We start from the raw sequence: 20,689 nt of genomic DNA, 5'->3' as shown, positions 1-20,689 counted from the left end.
AGTATGCATACAAGTCCTCAATCTGGAGACCTAAACCTCAGACTACTGTCAATACAGAAGGAGAATACAGAGTGTTGACTGGCAGCCAACAGGAGACTGATTTCGCTCTGACACTCGATGATTAAGCAATCATGTGTCTCTCAGATCAAAGAAGCTTGATGACAGAGGAGCAGATAAAAGGGGTGTATGGAGGAAGAGCGAGACATAAAGAAAAACACGAAGACAAAGTTTGTTGTTAAACTGGACCGGCTGGTTTTTGGGAAACAAAGCACAGAGCAACAAGGAAACGAAGAGATGAACTTATACATATAGATGCTTATCTTAGTTTGCATACACGGCTGTCGGCCTAATGATCACGTGTGTGTGTGTGTGTGTGTGTGTGTGTGTGTGTGAGTGAGAGAGAGAGTGACAGGTTCTGGTGTTTTCTTTCTTTAAAGGTGAGCCAAGTTTATAGGGTGTGGATGAAAATGCAGTATATATGTCATGAGGATGGACGCATTGTCGCTCTCACATGTCAAGAAAGCTTAAGTAAGACACACAAAGGACCTGAAGGCTGTGATATGGAAATATAGAGGTTTAGACACACAGTGACAGATGTTATTTGCAAATTGGGATCTGTGCTTGTTGTAAATGACACCCGCTGACAAAGTTACCAGGATAATGCTCTGTTGACTGAAAGCAAAATGCTTCAGTGGCTGGGTTTTATTTTCTTAGATAATAAATGATGAACTGAAGACAACAACATTTTTCTGTTATGAACATATACAACTTTAAAGCAAAAGTGTTCAAATAGTTTTGTGTTAATGCAAATTACGACAATTGAAAGGCTCTTAGATTGAAGCACGCCTGCTTCCAGGTGGCTCTTCTCATTAAGAACACTTGAGACCTCTATAAACCATCTGCTACACACACACACACACACACACACACACACACACACACACACACACACACACACACACACACACACTATACTCATGTTAATACACACATACTAAAGCTGCACCACACACTCACACAGGCATGAGGTACATAACAAAATGCATATACATATAGAGAAGATACATGTATGACACACACACACACACACACACACACACACACACACACACACACACACACACACACACACACACACACACACACACACACACACACTTCACTAGAGGATGCCATGTTGCCCATGACAACAAATCACAACAGGGCAATAAAGTGATGGGAAAGGTAGGGAGATCTTGGAGGATTGTGGGGGATGGGGGTGTTGTATGGTGGTAACTATGGGAACAGTTCTGAGGGTCATTGACAGAAATCGTACATGGATTTTCCACCGAGCTGCTACTATCAGGCTGTTTTTTTCCCCTTCTAAAAATGTTTATTAGGGATTTTAATGAGATGCAGACCTAGCTAGGGTTTTCTTTTAAATTCTGACATAAATCTGCAGATGACCTTATAAAACCCCAAATACCAACGGGCACGCCCAGATTATTTTGTTTTGTTACAAGAACACCGCAACGACCTACAGGCTTTAAGTTTTAATAAATCATCTTTGTAGACAGGCGAACTCCCTGTGTAAGCTGCTAAGATAGATTTTCACCCCTCAGGAATCCAGATAGGAAAATATTGATGTAAAATATATATATTTTGTGTTCCACTCTTAGCCAGTGTTGTTACCCACAGAGGAGTACAATGTGTGAGTTGTGAAGGGGTTTGGTGTCCTTCTTTAAGAGATAAGAAACAACCTCCTCTCTTTGGACCTAGAGAAAACATTGCACCCCAGCCACTAATAATTATGTCAATAATAATGATATCAACATCCTCAAAATTCAACAGCTGCCCCTCGGCACAGTCTTGAGGCCCGAGTGTTCTCTCTGTCACATGGGATCAGACAGACTCAAGTGTGGGAACATTCAGTCTCTTAGACAAACACCTGCTCCATCCACAGACAATAGGCAGGCTGTGAAACTGACATCACCTGTCAACCATTGTGTGTCTGTTTTCGAAAGAAAATGTGCAAGTCCAAAGTGTGTGTTATCATATTCACACAACCATATATACAAAAGGCCATACATAGAGGTGTACGGGTAACACGTACAAGGGAATATTGGATATGTTGAGAAAGTCTTCCCCTCTTATTTCTGAGCAGGTGTCTCAGAGGGATGATGCTATACAGCCACAATAGAAAGTTAGCCTCCTCCTCTCAGCCTGAAATACAACCTCAGTCTGAAGTACGGAAACAAAAACCTCCCCTTGCCTTTCTAGGCTTTTCCCACCAGGCCACCGTCCTCTGAATACCGTCTTTCTGAGGTTAATTTCTCACTCAGACCAGATTCAGCTGGTTTTGGCATGAGGTAATGCATAACAGAAAGCACGTATATGTGACCGGTGCAGTACATGTGCTGTACATGTAGTCACTGACTCCCATTGAAAACAAATAGTGGCTAATCGCAGTATTCTTCCCAACCTTATCAAATATTAGAAACAATACAACAATGCTTCATTAACATTCCTAACATTATCACATTCCTTCAGTGTCACTCACAGTACCAACATGTTACTTGTACTCTGATTTGGGATGTAGTAGGTGTTTGTTTAGTTCCTCTCTGTAATGTTCTTGACCTGAACAACAAACTGAACTTTCTTGAAGACGTTCTGAATCAACTGAAGCGCTGACACATGGAAACAGTAAGATAAAGATATCAGCACTACAGGCTGATTATGAGAGATCTGAGGTTACTTTTACTGATCCAATAATGAATAATGGTAGCAGGGAGGTGGTTGAGTGTCATCATTAATTAATACTTTGTTTTTCTTTGGCTTCTAAACACACAAATAAATCTTCAGATCCCCCAAAACCACTTGTCGATACAGTAAGCTTTTCAGATAATGGTGGGTTGCTTTGGACAGAGCCTGGCTAGCAGTTTCCCACTACTCCCAGTCTTTATACTAAGCTAAGCTTCTCCTGGCTCTAAATTAATATAAGTGACAGACATGAGAAGGGTGCAGACCAGGGGTCAGCAACCTTTACTATCAAAAGAGCCATTTTTCGCCAAAAATTAAACAAAAACAGATCTGAAGCCACAAAACATATTTGAGCCACAAAATGTTAATTTCTCGCCGCACCAGTAAGCCAGCAACGTTGTTGATGAAAGCAAACAAATCAGTCCCCGGACAATAAACTTAGCATAGCCACCCCAGCTAAGGGGACTCAAGACTAGTTCTGAAAAGATGCCAGGTCAGGAGGTGTGTACTGGCAACAGGTTTTTACAATTGGAAAATGTAAGAATCACTTTAGGGCTAAAACAATGATATATTAAAATGAAACTGAAAAGGTTAAAAAATAACCGTTATTCATTTGCATATAATTTTTTGTCAAAGCCACAGGGAGCCACTGGAGAGAGACTGCAGAGGCGCTGAAGAGCTGCATGTGGCTCCGGAGCCGCAGGTTGCTTACACCCTTCTCATGTAACTTAAATAAAGCAAATAACTGTGGTTCCCAAACTGCTCTTTTGAAGCAGATCATATTATCTAGTGGGAGATCAGTCCCTGCTGAGCTCCTCTTGCAAAAACCAACACTCAGCTCTCACAGGAGTCAAAGAGGCCAATAGCCTGAAATATATCAGTATACTGTGTAACAAAACAAAAATGTTTACTGCTAAATTTGTGGCTCAGAATAGTTTTGGTTATTTATTGAAGGGTTTTAAGTTGTTCTGGTCTGTCTGTTGCCAAAACCAGAGCCCAGCTTGACTGCTATGGCAATAGTTGTCTGTTCCATGTCTTGCACACTGGCACTTGAACAAGTGTGTGTGTGTGTGTGTGTTGTGTGTGTGTGTGTGTGTGTGGGGGGGGATTGTGCTTCCTAGAGGCTTTTAACATTTCAGATTCCTTGCAGGAAAGATATCCTAACCCCCCGTGCCCCTCCCTCTGCCAAAGCAGAGAAAAGCCCGGAGTGATCTCATCTACAAGCACTAATGGATTACACTGCAGCCTCTATCTAGCTCTGTCAGTGTTACTGATGAATGAGGTTTTCTGTGATTCACAGAGCCAGTATGCCAGAGGAATGCTCTCTTATCATCAAGTGATGAATGAGTGTCAGGCGTTGTTTTTCTGAACCTTGTGGTTTTGAAGCACGGTGCAGTGAAAAGGTTTTTACTTCATCTTTGATCCCCTTTGATGGGTAAAGACCTATTAAAATTGGTTTTTGATAACAGCATCTTTGACTTATTAACGTTGGAACTGAAGTTTGTGCTACTGTTTCCCTCATTGGAAACTATTTTGATGCCTAACAAATCCAGAAGCAACCCAGGCTTGTTTTTAAAAAGGTTAATTTTTTAGTAACACCTCATTCTCCTGCTTTTGGTAGGGGGAGGGTTTGGGTTTTTTATAGACTCTGTCTGATCAGGTATGTGTCAGTTATGTTTCCTCAGAACTGATAACAAGCTGAATCTGCTTTCCATCTGTCAGCAGCAAGGACCTCCAAGTTCATAACAGCCAGAAAAAAACATTATAGCTACAGCTGAGATCAGAAGGGAAGGTAAACCTGCTGTTTTATGGCAGCCTCTGTTTACTGTCGGGTGGGTTCGAATTGTAGAAGGTTTGGAGCCTGCTTTGACACAGGAAAGAGCAAAGAATCGCTGGCATTACTGCAGCAGGGCTGTAACTCCAGGATGATTAATCAGCAGCGAGTTGTGTAGCTCCTACAGTGTGTGCTTACAGCACCATCTGCCTAATCCTGACTTCCCCCCTATGAAAGATTAAGTAAAGGTAATAGGCTAAAATGTAAAAGTGACAAAGCTGGTGTGATCAAGCTGCTCCTGGCTCTGCACATATTATTATTTACTAATAATCAGACTGTGTTATCAATGTGATATCCCTAGCACGACTTGGTCTGTGGTTTGATCTCTTGTACCAGGCCTTAGAGCCTGCTTTTCTTCATCATTCACTTATCAATGTATCAGTAGGCTAATGGTGGATATTTATGTGCTTTACTGTTTGGCCTTGCCGTACATTAGCTGTCTGTGAATCAGATAAGCACCACATTGTACTGTTGTATGTTAAGTCCTGCTGTATCGTGTGTTGTCAGCATTTACTGAGCTATTACACTTGTTGCCAACATGTCTCCAAGAGTATTTCCCTTCCCGGGTATTATACAGGCCATAAGATGACTGATTATGATATCTCTATTTCTGTCTTTCCGTTTCGCTCCTAGGGAAACAGCCAACATCCCCCTCATTGCTCTGGGTCTTAAGGAGACAAAAGAAGTTGACTTCTCCACTCTATTCAAGGTACAGAAACAACTGCAGTCTCACCATTCCCTCCTTATTACGGCACACGTGTATGAATAGTTGACAGAATCTACCATGTAATGGAGCCATTCTGACTTTCTTCAAAGTAGATGTGATACAGTGTTTCCTCTAGGATTTGTTTTGCAGTGGGGGCAGGCCCGTCTGAACACCCCTACATCAGCACAACAGTATGTGGAGTTAAACTGGACAGCCCCAATAACCTCTGAATAGTGCTACATGTTGTTAAATTGCAATGTGAGCGGCAATCAATGGGGGTGCATTATGTCGGCAGGATAATTTAAAAGGCAACCGTGACTACATTGTGCGTCTGCCCCATGGCGGCAGAAATTTAACACCGGCGGGCCGCCGCTCCAAAGTCAACCTAGAGGAAACACTGTGATATAACTTAAGTTTTAGAATGAAGAGATGCATAATAAATGTTAGTTAAACCGTGTTTTATCATAATTAGAAGGTACAGAGAGTGAAATATGAAGGACCCTAAACATTAGGTTTCAATTTAAAATGGCATTATGACATTTGGCTTTGAAAAGCAAAATAAAATGTTGTTGTCATTGGTGACATAACAAAACTGTCATTTTGTGTATATGTCATGGGGAACTGTCTCAAACATCTTGACAGCATAAACACAGACTTTATGGGCGAAGAGAAATAGCTATCTTAAGTTGAAACTAACCAATAGGAACATAAGGGCAACTATTATTATTATTATTATTATTATTATTATTATTATTATTATTATTATTATTATTATTATATCCGTTATTGATTAATCTATCTAATCTACTAATCTATCATTTCTCCAATAATCAGTTCATTTTTTGTCAATAAAATGTCAGAAAATGTTTCCCAAAGTCTAAAGTGATGTCTTCAATAACCCAAACATACTGTCATAGAGCACTAAAGAAACCAGACAATATTCACATTTAAGAAGCTAAAATTTAAAGTACAGGGTTGCATATTTGCAAATGTGACCCACATTGGTAGACAGCGTTTTCAATAAGAATTTAGCTCAGTAAGTCACATCACCCTGCACACCTGCTATTACATGTTCACAATGCAAATATAAAAATATTTAACGAAAGTAGGTCAGTAGTTGAGGCTAATAGAGTTGTCATGTAGCTATGAAGCACTCTCGTAAATGTCTGGATGGCACATTTACGGGGCTTCGCATCCTGTTCTGGTTTGCTGGCAGGCATCTTGAGAGGCGTTCTGACTTTGTGATCTCTGAGCAATGTTACTGCTGCCCTCCTTATTGACTGTAATCACACCTTAGTCCTAATGACTTCACGTCTCTACCTCTGGCTTGCACTGACAGAATGACAGCTCTCACACGCCTGCTTTACATGACACAGTTGGACCTGGCTTCTGTGTAAAGTTAAGAATGATGTGATAGAGTGAAGTAGTTGTGAAAGGTCTCATGGTTAATCCCCAACAACTGGCCAGAAGAAAATGTTGTATTGAGCTGTTGAGCTGTATTTGTCTCTGACAGGACTTCATCTTGGAGCACTACAGTGAAGACGGGAACAGTTATGAAGACGAGATAGCTGACCTGATGGACCTGCGACAGGTAGTGTACACTCACTGTCTGCTCTGACATTATGTATTATGTTTTTTATGCTACTGGTCTCTATAATAGTCAAGTGTGGTTTAAAAGGGGTTTAAAATGCCCAGCATCCATAAAATCTTTACCACAAAAAAGCACCATGCAGTTAAAGGGTTGGTTCTCTAAAATCACAAAAAAAATGATTTTTCTCTGCTCTCTGGCCGTGCAGATAGTTTGTTTTATATCCTGAGGTTTCGAGATATTGGTCCCTGGTGCCAAAGAAAATACAACAGAGTTGAATGGATTTTTTTTAATTTAATTTAATTTTTTTACAGAATGTGGTGCTCAAAACATTGAAAATGACATCTGAAAAATGAACTTTCCCAGAACAATGTCCCATTTTCTTTGGATTATCCACAGACCTTGCTGTTAACAGATGAACTAGAGCTGATGTCTCTGTATGGTCCTCAGTAAACAGGACATTGTTTCTTTCTTCTTCAAATGTAAATGATGGATGCTGCGAGCATTACAATCACCTTTTTTGAATTCATATAGTGACAACATTTTCAGAGGCAGAACATGGCTCGATACCACTATTGTAAATTCTATTGCAGACTGTATCAGATCTTTCTTTTCATGTCCTAGGCTTGCAGAACACCAAGTCGAAACGAGGCCGGGGTGGAACTGCTGGCGAAATACTTCAGCCATCTTCCTCTGATGGAGAGCCGATTCTTCTCCCCAAACCGCCAGACTGGCATCTTCTTTACCTGGTACACACCACTTAATACTGATTATAACTATTTAGCACCAATTAAAAACGATTGCAAAAATAAACCATCTTTAAGAGCAATTATCAAATGTACTTCACAAAAAAATATATATATTACCGTTACTTCCTAACCATGAGACACCAAGGCAACGGATGACAAAAAAGTAAGTAAAGATCATTATAAAGAAAGCTCTTTAATCTAGCTGCCATGAGCCCCTACAGCGTGGTTGTCCAAAGCTTTTGAGCTCAAACAGCAAAGGCTCAGTCAAGTTTTGTTACTTCTCTAAATCCATGGATCAACTAGTATATCTCTGTCAGAAGACACCAGGTTATGCTTTGGCTCATAGGAGAGATGAACAGAAAGGACCGCTTTGATCACAGCTTTTCGTATTGGCTCTGCCTTCCTGCTGCATTTCGCACCCGTTACAAGCAGAATAGAGATTCTGTATAGAGAGGGAGAGGGGAGAAGAAGAGCAGTCCACATGAGCAGACAAACAGGCATGGGGAACTTGATTGACGTCAGCAAATAATAAGAAAACCCTCACTGTGGATATATATTAGATATTTAAACTCAAAAGTTAACAAAGGGGGTGTGAATTGTTTTTTGCAATCTTTTTGTATGTTGTTATTATCAGACCAGTCACTTATGATGAATGTAGTTAATTGAGTTTGTGTGGGCAAATGGAGCAATTTCCATTCATTTGGAGGACATTTTGTCATCCAGAACTAAGTGTCTGCAAAGCATCCAAGTGAAGGCTCTGACCTCTGACTGACTTCAGGCTAAATGCACTTCATTCATTCATGCAGCAGAGATGCAGCAGAAAGAGAGATTAGCTTAAAGGCATAAACCCTCACAACCTTTTTAGATGTGAAGGAGAGACAATGGTTTAAACTTGGAGACAGTATGTAAAAACAGAAAATATATTAGGTATAAATGCCTATAGTTCTCTGTCTACCTGCTTATTCCTGCTGAACATATTTTTTTTATTCTATATTACTAGTTGTATCTTTTACATTGTTTATTTTTCTGGCTTTTACTGAACATCATTTTCTTTTTTATAAGGCACTTAATTGTTTTGATTCCTGCTTCACAAAAATAGTGACAGCTCTCGCCTCTTTCCTTCAGGTACGACTCCTTCACAGGAGTGCCAGTGTGCCAACAGAACCTGTCACTGGAGAAGGCCAGCATCCTCTTCAACATGGCCGCCCTCTACTCGCAGATTGCGACCCGTAGTGACCGACAGACAATAACCGGCCTGGAGGAGGCCATCTCTTCCTTCCAGATAGCTGCAGGTAGGAAGGAATGGTTTGGTCTTTTAAAGGATATGTAAATCAGCCACTATAGCCCACAAAAAGCCAGGTGTAGTGGTCTATCCAATGTTCCCCTCACAGACATTTTCTAGTGACCTTAATATTAAAAGGCACATGCTGCTCAGCCTTATTTTCACAATATGTGCCAGCCTCCACCCTCTGACTTCTGCTCCATGACGGAGGATGAATGCAGTTGATGTTCCTTTGGCTTCTTGTCATGTGGCTGAGCTCCAGAGAAACACCAATCATATGAACTGGTTTCCCAACCCTCTGAGGTTTCAGTTAGCTCAGACAAGTCTTGATAGAATTATGACTTGGCAGTAGGAGGAGTATTGCTGTATAATTACAGTTCTGAACAGACCATGCTTTGGTTGTGTTGCTTTGATGGCTATAATTTAGGCTTGCACTATGTAAAACAATTATTCCTGTTATGAGGAACATTGTCACCAGTAATAAACTAAGCTGGGAGGTGATAGGCAGAGGATGCTAGCTGTGGAAGGGCTGCTGCAGTGCCCTCAAGCCAGGGACACAAAAGAGGTTTCGAGAATGGGAGGAGGCAGCCAACAATGGCAGAACCTTAGATGAAGACTAGCGAGGCAGTCCTCTGTTATTAAGTTGTCTACAACTCCCTGCTGCCAGGTTTTTAATCTGTAAAATAAGAGGGAGACATTCTCAGTTGGAATGCAGATGGTCTTATTGCTTCCATTGAACATGAAAGACTAATTTAAGAAGGTTTGTGTCTTGGCTCACTTTAAAAGGAGCACACACACACACACACACACACACACACACACACACGCACACACATGCACACACATGCACAAGCACACACTGTAGTAACAGCAACAGGCCATAGAAAAAGAAATAGACAATCTTACAAATTCAATCCCTTAACTGTCTGTATGGAACCATTTTAAAACATATGTATAAGAGAGTGTTAGCAATTAGGGTTAATGTACTCCCATGCTGAAAAACCCAATCTGTCATGTTGTGGACCAGCCTCTCCCAAAAATTACTATTTGAGTTTTGCGCATGAAAAACCATTAACTATAGTATCAGACTATTGTTAGCAGTAACAAGTTAGTAGGGTCATCAGCAATGTTAAATGTAATCTGAAGAATTTGTGTCAGGCACCAGTTGTCTCTGTCTGCTGCACCATGATTTTGCCCCATCTGTCTTACTGCATAACAACCTAGTCACAGGCAGGTGCGACTACACTCAAACCTGTGTTCTCACTCAATAAACAAATCCTAAAAGTCCTAGATAAAAATACAATTCTCTCAATTATGATAACTTTTGATTCTATTCTAATGCATGCCTGATGTTTAAAATATTTCATAATCTCCTCTTTGAGGATGCCGGGTTATCCTGATAGTGGCAGTACTGGTAGGACTAGAGCATCTAAAGAGGTGACTGGGTACAGCAGGTTGGTGAAAGGAGTAGGCAGAAGTCAGCACAAAATCTCACCATCAATGATAGCCTTGTATTTATTTTATTATCTCACACTGATAGACAATGATATATTTTCCCATTTTATGTAGTGTATTCATTGTTCTTTTTCTCTATCTGCCCAGGGACAACATATGCAAATTAGCTTTGGGCTTACTCTGGTGCAATTACTTTTAATTGTGCACTGTCCCTGCAAAAATAAACACATTTAAAACAAGTACACAGATTCTGCTTGGGTTACATGAAAGGGCCTTTTGTTAAAGGTGCTGTAAGCGATATTTACATTCCAACAGCCATCAATCATATAGAGTGTTCAGTCAGTAACTTTCTGCAGTAAACGGAGAATACATTTTCTGGTGTCCTGTTCCCACTTGCCAACAGGAGACTGTTAATTGGAAGAACGGACAGGAAGTTGAAAATGCCCCAAAAATTTTTACCTACACCTTTTAATTGGCTGACCCTGAATTCACTGTTGCGATAGGAAGGAGAAAGGATATTTAATTCCCTGCAGGCCTTAAAATAGAATAGAACATAATACTAAAAAATGAGAAATCCTTTGTATGCAGAATCCCATTAATCAAATTATTTATGTTTCCCTGGAACAGTTTGGTTTGGAGCTGTGCTGACCTCTCGTTCTCCCCAGGTATCCTGAACCACCTGAAGGAGACTTTCACCCACACTCCCAGCTACGACATGAGTCCAGCAATGCTCAGTATGTTGATTCGGATGATGCTTGCTCAGGCTCAGGAGTGTCTGTTTGAGAAGACTGCCCTGCCCGGGATCCGAAACCAGTTCTATTCCCTGATGAAAATGGCCCAGGAGGCTGCAAAGGTAAATAGCATCAAAGGCACACACACACAGAGTCCTCACATCATATAGCCTAGGCACAGTATTCTTTCTTTAACTGTGATGCACTGCACTTTAAGTGAAAGTAAAGTAATAATGTCACCACGGACCCATTCCTCACTTCTATCAGTGATTTTATACAGATCAGTGCTTTTAATTCCCTCATTGTAACTCTATCCTCCTTTTCCTGCCAGGTCTCAGAAATCTACGACCAAGTCCACCAGTCCATGATCCAGACACCAATCAAAGACAATGTCCCGTTTTTCTGGTCCACCATGTCACAAGTCAAAACCAACCACTACCGCTCCATGGCCCACTACTTTGTTGCCTCAGCACTCCTCGACCACCAGTGTAAGAAAACAATTAATAATTTGCACCCAGAAAGTCAGGGAAAGTGAAAGAAGATAATGTCAAAACATGCAGCTATTTTTGATAGCAATTCTAGATTTAAGCTACATTAAAATTAGCATGCAAGTTATTTTTTCTGCTTATGAAAAGCACCACTGTCAGAGTAGGACTCTTGTTTTGCAAGGCATGCAGTAGTAATTTGCATATAGCATTCACTGCACCAGATATAGTAGTGCCCTAGATGCCAAATGCAGACAACACGGACATACTGTGACACAATCTAGTTTGATAATCTGCTAACTGTAGTGGCAATACAAATCCAATATTGTCCCTCTTCTCTTTTACATCAACACCTAACTAACAGTGAATTCAGTGTATTCTCTCCATCTGCACATCTACTGTACAAGTGTGAAACTACTTAGGGTGTAAAACAATTCAGGGATTGGTGTTATAAAACTTCGGCTTCCTGATTTTGAACACCCTGGAAAACCTGATCCTTCCCTTTAAGTGCTGTATGGGCCACTGGGTTGGTCATGTCAGATGGCTGGACTGAACCACAGCCAGCCACAGTGCTATTACATAACAGCTATTTAGAGACACACACACACACACACACACACACACACACACACACACACACACACACACACACACACACCATGGTAAAGAGAGGCTTCCAGGAACTCAGTGACAGGATGGACGGAGTGAGAGTGGAGGAAAAGAGAGAGATGGTTGGAGTGAGGGAAACTGAGGGGATGTACTGTGGACTGCTGGAGGATTACAGTTATGTAGCCTCTTAATGCTGTCTGCATAATCAAGTGGCAGAGAGAGCAAGTGAGAGAGCCAGCGACTGAGTGAGAGAGGAAGGGAAGTTGTGAGAGAACAAAAGCCTTCCAGTGGTGCTGTTGCTAATTCTGTACCGTACTGCTTCTGGATAGCTGGTCATCATTTTAGACATCTTAAAGACTTAACAACTAATCATTTAGGTAACAGTTATTTTCAGTCCTACACTGGCTCCAACTTCAACATTTCCTACTGCTGTGCATTGCCATTTAGCACTGTTTTTGCAGTCTTGTTTTCATTGTTTTTCTGTCTTACTGCACATTAACAGTTGCAGTTTAGCAGAGATTAAGCTGAAAACCAAATGAAGCAAAAAGCAGCAGATGATATTAAGCTTTACAGGGGCTGGTCATAGTTTTACTCAGTGCTGTGAAGGAGACAGGACTGAACAGAGGAACAACGGAGCGAAGCAGCTTTGAGTTTGGAAGCTCATTAGCAGATTCCTGCATGAATGAGGAGAAAAGAGCAATTAACCACAGGACTGTAGAGAGAGAAGGACTCAGTCCAGGAACAGGAGAGAATGAAGACTGCTGTAGTAAACAGATGAACCACAAACATTGCTAAATAAATGCTTTATATTGTCTCGATGAAGCAGTCTAGTCAGGGGAAGCCTAGAAGGTTCTGACGCATTAAAATTGAGCTATTAAGGCTGTGAACCAGGAGATCACATCAAGTTTTGGGATGATTTTTATTTTGATGAGCTTATTAAATGATTAGATCATAGCCATCGTAATCAGTGTAGATTGATCTCTTTGGTAAACCCTGCTAATTTGTAAGCTTAAGTTTATTGTTGTTTACATGCCGATATTTATTTTTGCAAAGTTGTGCAACAGCGTGTGTACATATGTGCATACAGTCATTGTCAAGCCATTCAAGAGTGTCAAGAGTGTTAGCCAGTGTTGAGCCCAATCCTGGTGGAAGACAACATTCAGTATTAATTTTGATTCCCTGTGTGTCTCAGTGGGTCCCAGTGACGATGAGGACCAGCAGGAAAAGACCTTGTCACAGGTCTACGATCGCCTTCCTGAGGGACGCTCACCCCTGGACATCCTGAAAAAGAAAGATGAACGTGAACGCATCGGTAAGCACATAGTCTGAGCACAGCAGAAGACAGTAGAGTGAGAGAATAACACCAGACCTGACTGTCCCTGTTCTTCTCCTCTATCTGCTTCTCCTCATCTGCCCCCCCAGGTAAAGCACACATCCGCCGGGCCATCCTGGGTCATGAAGAGGCTCTGAGGATCTATAGTCTATGCCACCACTTGAACAAGCTGGAGGTCCTGCAGGACATTTTAAAAGCCAGTCACCAGCGCTCCCTCAACAAGTACAGTGAGAATGAAAATGAGGAAGAGTTCGCTGACTACACGGAGGCCCCGGACATCATCTGTGAGTCTTAAGAGAAGACAACACCTCAACCAATGAAAATATCCTGTTCTAGTAAACATGAGAAGCGAAGATAAGATTAGAATCATTTTAGAGTTTATTTGAGTCTCCACTGAGGCGGCAGCTATTCTTCCCACGGCTGACATAGAAACGAAGCAGTCACCTTAGTGTCACCACAACAAACACTTCAGAAACGACACTAATGTCAAGCAGGACCAGTGTGTTGCTTTGTGAGCTCCGTCTCTTAGGAAACGGTTCGTAAAAAGGCCACTGTGTTGTGTACCACACCTGCTGCAATCAGACGTGATAAGTGACATTTATTTCCAGGTACAGATGATGTAATGTTTACACTGCTAACTCCCTGCCCGCCTCTCCACAGGGCGACAGTTGAAATGTGGTTGTGACCGTAAACACTGTAATGACAGCTTTTGTTTTTTTTTTCTCTCTCTCTCTCTCTCTCTCCCCTTAGCTAAAACAGAGCACAAAGCAGAGATGGAGTTTCCTGCAACCACAAAGGTGAAAGTCACGGACTTCTTCCAAAGGCTGGTATGTGGGTTACTAATATTCTTCCACTCACATTGCTTTGTTTTTTCATACATGGTGGTTGGTTTATTCATCAAGTGACATGAAATGGCTCTGGATTTGTGTTTTAGACCTTGGAAGTGCACTTGTACCCAGAGTTTGTTTTTATTTATTTCTGAATACAACCAACCAAGGGTGAGTCTCCTGGAAGCTTTGGCACATTTGAACACAAGTCCTTGTTTCCAAAGCCTCCTGGACTTTCATCCTAAGCAACTAAGGCAAAACTAACCCTAACCATGGACTGGGGTACTCTGACCCTGGCTTTATTGTCCTAGTGTGGTGGCTGGGAGGGGGACCTGGCATCCTCTGTCACTGGAACTGGAATCTTCTGTTCACGTCATTTCTTTCATCTAGCACAATTCACAATTCCTATAACAAATAAACAGGCTTTGGTTTCATGCCAGACAGCCTTACAAGCTAATAACCGGAGAGGAGGTCAAGGGTCAGACCTGACGTTCCCAGGCAACAGGTGTAAGGGGTCTGTGTGAATAAGTACCTCTCTGGTTCCTGTTGTAAAACCCCACCTAGATCTTCATTAACAGTCTCGGGGAACAAGACTCAAATCCTTTTGGATCCACAGAGAAATGAGAGACTGAAAAGTTTAATCCAGCACAATCTCTTCATACAATCACTACGGCAATAATTAAAGTGGCAGGGGTGACCGGCATCAGCTTGGTTTTACATAGGATGGAATGTCTGGATTTTGTGGAGGAGAGATTTTCCCATCAGATAAGAAGCACATTTATGGGAGATAGCAGTTGGCTTTAGCAGTCTGACATGGAGGACATGTTTGTGATAAATTCTGGCTAATGTCGAAATGATTCATTGGTTAGTCGATCTGATCAGGGGAAAATAAATTTACCTGTTGGATTGATTAATCATTTAAGTTTGTTTTTTTGTGAAAAATACCTTTTTAAATGAAGGTTACAGCTTGCTAAAGATTAAATTATTTATTTAAGACACTTCACATAAGTACATAATTCAACTAATATTTTACTGTATTGTATACTGTATACTATATTGTGACGGTTTGACAGACATACAATAAGCAGACATGACTTTTGAGTGTTTACATTTCATAAACTAAAATATTATTTTAATAATTGAAATTGATTAAATTAAAGTAACAGTTCTGTTGTGCAGCTAGCACTTCACAGTATGGTAGATACTGTATATCTGCAGTCCAACGATCAGGTAGACATAAATAATGTGTTCAGTATGTTGAGAATGTTTTTCCTATGAATTGCTTTGTTTAGAGGGTACACTAAGGATTGCCGCATAACTTTCATGTACCCCCTGAGTGTGTATACAGCGTATGCACTGATAACAGATCACAGATGTGAACTTTAACCATGTTTAGCCTGTGAGGACACAATAAGTGATTATTATGTTGGATTTTCAGTTTTCCCCCAGGCCTTCACCAAAGCCTTTGAACCCTGAAACTATTAAAGGACGAGTAAGTAAAACTTGGAGCCATATTAACCCCAGCATCCCCGCAATGTCTCCACTCAGGGCCCTCTGTCAGTCTTCTCGGCCAAGCAGCGGTGGACAGCCCCGCGGACAATACACCTTCGACCAGAAGACAGAGACCTGGGCTTCACCCTGAAAGGAGAAACACCAGTCCAGGTGGTTTCGTTGGACCCCCTCTGCCAAGCTGCTGTGAGTTAACCTATATATTCCTTATCTTTGACTGAACAAGGGAAGATTTATCTCGTATTTTGCAGCCAGCCTTTGGTCAGCAGAGACTTGACATGATCTTGAGATAGGTAACCCATCACAGCAAACCACATCCTTAGATTTATTTTTAATGCATTTTGTAGTCAATGGAATAAAACATGCAAATCCACCTGTATCATTCTTGTGGAATGCTTTGTGTAACCAGATGTATCTGTATTTTCACACCGAGGGATTTCATCATCTGCAGACGGCTGGAAAAAAACAAAACAAACTATGTATTTTTAGAGCACAGACAATATTTCCATATTCAGTACTTTCTTCTGTCAAACAAAAGCCAGATGCAGAGGTTGCTCAATATTAACTTCCTGCACCAGGATTAACTAGCAGGGAGTGGCTTTGTCTACAGTAAAAGTGCTTGAAATTTCAGGCTTGCTTGCATACTGAATATAAACTAAGTTCAAATTAAAGTCATTAAAGTCATTCTCAGGAACCTAAACAGGATTCAGGCTCAAAGGATGTTTGGAGGACCCCCACCCCCACCACCACCCTCCTCTACAGCCACTCTGGCTACTAATTTAATTAAGAATCAGAGAGTATTTACTCTCTGCAATCCTTTTCAGTCTGACAGCTCATTAAGAGGTGCTGACAAAGAGCAGACTCTTATTAGGCCCTGCAGGCTATGCAGAGAAACAGATTAGTAGTATTACACAAGTCTAACTAGGCCAAACTCTTTATAACTTTTAATACTGCATTCAACAGGATTTATTCTGGAACTGACTGATTCTCCCGAGTTACTGGCCTGCTTCTGGTGAACACAGATCAAGTTATCAGACAGAAATAGCTGAGCTCATGTAGATAAGACAGAAATCCCACAGCTATGAAATAATGTGCTTTGTAAAAAGCTTTGTTTGGGACTAAACCTCAGTGTTTTCTCTGCTGATCTCAGCTGCCTCCAGGGTATTGAGGGAAAGTAGGTGAACCTGTCTCTAGCAAAACACTGAGAAATAAATATTTACTCAGTCTGCAGTATCAGGAGATCTCAGTGGCCCTCCTCTAACTTCTGTTTTCCCTTCAGGCTGACGGTCTGAAAGAGGGTGACTACATTGTCGCCGTGAGCGACACAGACTGCAAGTGGATGAGCGTGAGTGAGGTGATGCGATTGCTGAAGGATGTGAACGAGGAGGGGATTGACATCCAGGTGGTGAGCATGATGGACAGCAACCCTCCAATGGTATGCCATACCCTCTTTCCCCTTCCTGTTGAGCGAGAATAAAGTCATCTAGCTGGTTTTCTTGATTGACAAATAGTGACAGCAAAGTTGGTCTTTGTATCAGATGACTTAACAGCACAGTTTCAGATTCCTCCTTTTGAGGTAGTGTTTCCTGCCGTAGTAAATTGTCCATGCAGTTCCCCATGAGAAATACCACTTAGGATATGACCATGTAGTGTAAAAGACATTGATTTATTAAATTCTACAGGGTTTTAAGCAGTTGGCATTATGTTGTATATTCTTATATTATATATTCTTATTTGTCCAGTCCCTGCACATTTCATATCAGGAGCAAATCCTTCACAGTACTCTTGTTTTTGATTCTGGGTATTTCTGGACTTCTGTGTTAAAACAGTGAGAAAATGACTAACTTAAATGCAAAGTTGTTGACCCCACATAGTGATTGAGACTGTATGGCCTCCAGGGACACTTTTTGATTCAACAAGCAATGACTGCTTCTTTCCACTAAATGTCATTGTCAATCTCTCTACTCCAGCCTACCAAGAGTGCCACCTTCTGCGGAAACCTGCCCAAGACCTACTCCATGATTTGTCTGGCCTTTGATGACGATGACAAGAACCCCAAGTCTCGCAAAGTAACCAAGAAGTCGTCCTTCATCAGCTGGGGTCTGAAGAACAAGCTGAAGAGCGCCAGCACCCTCAGCCTTCCCACAGCGGACCACTCTGGCGCCCTTCCCTGGAACAAACCCTGTCCAACCTTCCCCAGCTCCAGCTCCTACAACAACGACAGTGCCCTCTACTGAGCTAGCCGCAGACTTTCTGCTGTCTGCAAGCAGTGTGCAGACCACATATTAAGCCTAATGTGGCTGCATACAGTACTGTGTTGTACCCATACTGGACCTGCTATGGATATGGTACATTACCAGTGCCCTTTGGTGTTTCCACTGGAATACTGAGCAGTAGTGTATGTAGCTGTATGTCACCAGTGTAATGATGACATATCTGCCAGCTACCTTGGAAAGTGGCTGTGCCAAATACTGTATATAGGTGCCTTTGTTGGTACATGGGCGCCTTACCCAGCACAGTTCAGTATCTGAAGTGAACTGGACTGCACACCAAACATAATGAGAAATCATTCTGTACCATGCCAGTATGTGTACAGCACAGTACAACTGCACTGTGGGAAAACAAAACATGCCAGTTATCATTCCAGTCTATATATATATAAACACAGCATTGAGACTAAGTTAAACTGTCATCTCAGTATGTTTTTCTGAAGAAACTCTCCAGACGAATTGAAAGACAAAAACAAAGTTGTACAAACACACCCAGCGACAGTTACTACTTGACTGCAAGGGCATAATTTTATTGTGGCTTAAGCGGCCCCTTGTTAGCTCCATTGTGTACTGATGTAGCTGTGCACTGTGCAGTTTTGATCTCTGTATCCACCATGTCTGTTTCATACTGTATATGTGAAGGATTCGGTCATTGCTACGATATTTGTTGCAATCCAAGCTTTGGGTTTTGAATTACATATATTTTCTAAATACATATGTAGATGTTATGAACCTTGTTGCAGTATGTTAAACAGTGATTAAGGGAAAACAAATTGTGCTGTGCAGTTGCTGTTTTTTTTGCCTGGGGAGAGTTAATGAATGCAATGTTCTATAAGCTGCTAAAAAAATCATATATACCTTGTTTATGTATTATTGTCACTTTTGTATTTGTGAGACAGCCTTTGAGGATTATTGTTTCTGTTGAGTGTCATGCCCAGGACACAGTGTAAATGGAAATATTGGTATTTTAGGTTTGCTTACTCTACCAGTTACGCCACAGACCAAAATGCCTCTGTGTCCCTGATATGTCAGGTTGTACCATTTACAGTCCTGACTCATTTTACCCTGTTGTTTCATCAGTGCTGCTGCAGCCTGGCAGTGTGTTTATTTGTCAGAAGAGCACGAGCTGTGTGTCTCTCGGTTAATGTGAATATTGATGTAGTTAAAGGTTATTTTGTCTCCAGAAGGGAAGAAAGTGGGCAGGCCAATGACATTCCTTGAATCGTACCTGGACAGCCGGTCACCCAAAAGTGACCCCGATCAAAGTCCACAGTCAGGTTTCTACTCTTTTTCTCCACTTGTCTTAATCCTAGTTACACCCCACATTTTACTGACACTTTGCAGTGTTGGACTATCTCTTTATCTACAAAGTAGATTCCTATACACATTTGATAATAAAATTATTTATGTAATAAAAAAAAACACATAAAAATATATATATATTTACCTGTAAAATTGTAGGTTTCAGAACTAGTTTGTGAATGGTCAAGTTGTGAATTTTTGCACGTTGGATTTTATGGAGGAATGTATTTTACTAGCCTTGCTTAATCCTTTGGTGAACTTTATATACTGGTACACTTTGTCTATGTAAAGATATTTTTAAATGTTTTTAAACAGTAACACTGAGAAGATGTAACACTCTTTACTGTCTCTGTTTACCTAATATGGTGCCATCAGTGCCATTTATACTAAATCATGAAGGAAAATGTCACAATACATGTGTTGACAAGAATGTGCAGTAATTGATTAATATTAATACGTGCTAACTAATTGTGCTAACAGATGCATGTATACCTACACAAATGATGTTGTACAGATGCATTTCACAGTGCATAGTGATCCTAAATGCCTTGGTGTATATGCAGAGGGTTATGGTACCTGAGTATCTAGAGGTTTCAGGTTGCCTTTGCTTCTTTTCTCTGTACTTTGGGCTGCATAGCAACTGTGGTATGAATGCTTGGTTGGTAAATCTTTGTGTCGTATGTATAAAGTCGGATCTCAATAAAAGGTGGGAACAAAACACATTTCCTGGATTTTGTTAAGTATGTATTTGTGGCTCTGTGTATATCAGTGGTTGAAACTACCAAGCAGGTTGGGAATGACTGGAATGAAGTTTGACCACAGCCCTCCGTGAGCCAACACACACTAAATCAACACTGTTTTAACTGTTGTGAGTCTGGCGTGGGACCACATGACATCCTAATCTGCCATCATGGAAACAGAAGAGAAACACCATGTGCTTAAGTCTTACCTATCAGGCCTTTCTTCTTCCATACCCTCGTGTGTGTGTGTGTGTGTGTGTGTGTGTGTGTGTGTGTGTGTGTGTGTGTGTGTGTGTGTGTGTGTGTGTGTGTGTGTGTGTGTGTGTGTGTGTGTGTGTGTGTGTGTGTGTGTGTGTGTGTGTGTGTGTGTGTGTGTGTGTGTGTGTGTGTGTGTGTGTGTTTAAAGGCATTTTACCTAAATGAGAGAGCTAAATGTTGATTCTCGTGGCTTTGAACTGAAAAATGAATCCCCCAAAAGTCAAATTCTCTTCAGGATTTGGATTTATTTTAACAGGGAAAGTGAATATTGC

The 20,689-nt window shown here is 41.2% G+C and overlaps 1 protein-coding gene across 2 annotated transcripts in view; it reads left to right on the top strand.

The window, feature by feature from the left end:
- Positions 1–20,137, top strand: part of rhpn2 (rhophilin, Rho GTPase binding protein 2) — a 30,638-nt gene extending 10,501 nt beyond the window's left edge. The window contains exons 4-15 of one of the 2 annotated variants that reach the window (XM_051379238.1): positions 5,207–5,282; positions 6,793–6,870; positions 7,492–7,616; positions 8,742–8,908; positions 11,019–11,206; positions 11,416–11,572; positions 13,371–13,490; positions 13,601–13,795; positions 14,262–14,308; positions 15,887–16,033; positions 17,127–17,282; positions 17,818–20,137. In XM_051379238.1, the coding sequence (XP_051235198.1) occupies positions 5,207–5,282; positions 6,793–6,870; positions 7,492–7,616; positions 8,742–8,908; positions 11,019–11,206; positions 11,416–11,572; positions 13,371–13,490; positions 13,601–13,795; positions 14,262–14,308; positions 15,887–16,033; positions 17,127–17,282; positions 17,818–18,084 (1,723 nt within the window). In that variant the 3' untranslated portion in view covers positions 18,085–20,137. Of the gene's footprint in view, positions 1–5,206; positions 5,283–6,792; positions 6,871–7,491; positions 7,617–8,741; positions 8,909–11,018; positions 11,207–11,415; positions 11,573–13,370; positions 13,491–13,600; positions 13,796–14,261; positions 14,339–15,886; positions 16,034–17,126; positions 17,283–17,817 lie in introns of both variants that reach the window. The other variant, XM_051379237.1, reaches the window with a different exon arrangement.
- The last annotated feature ends 552 nt before the right edge of the window (positions 20,138–20,689 follow it).

The sequence above is a fragment of the Dicentrarchus labrax genome, unplaced genomic scaffold (assembly GCF_905237075.1).
Source record: "Dicentrarchus labrax unplaced genomic scaffold, dlabrax2021, whole genome shotgun sequence".
NCBI classification, from domain to species: Eukaryota; Metazoa; Chordata; class Actinopteri; family Moronidae; genus Dicentrarchus; species Dicentrarchus labrax.
Note: the sequence above shows the minus strand (reverse complement) of the source record. Positions and strands in the feature narration are given on the sequence as shown.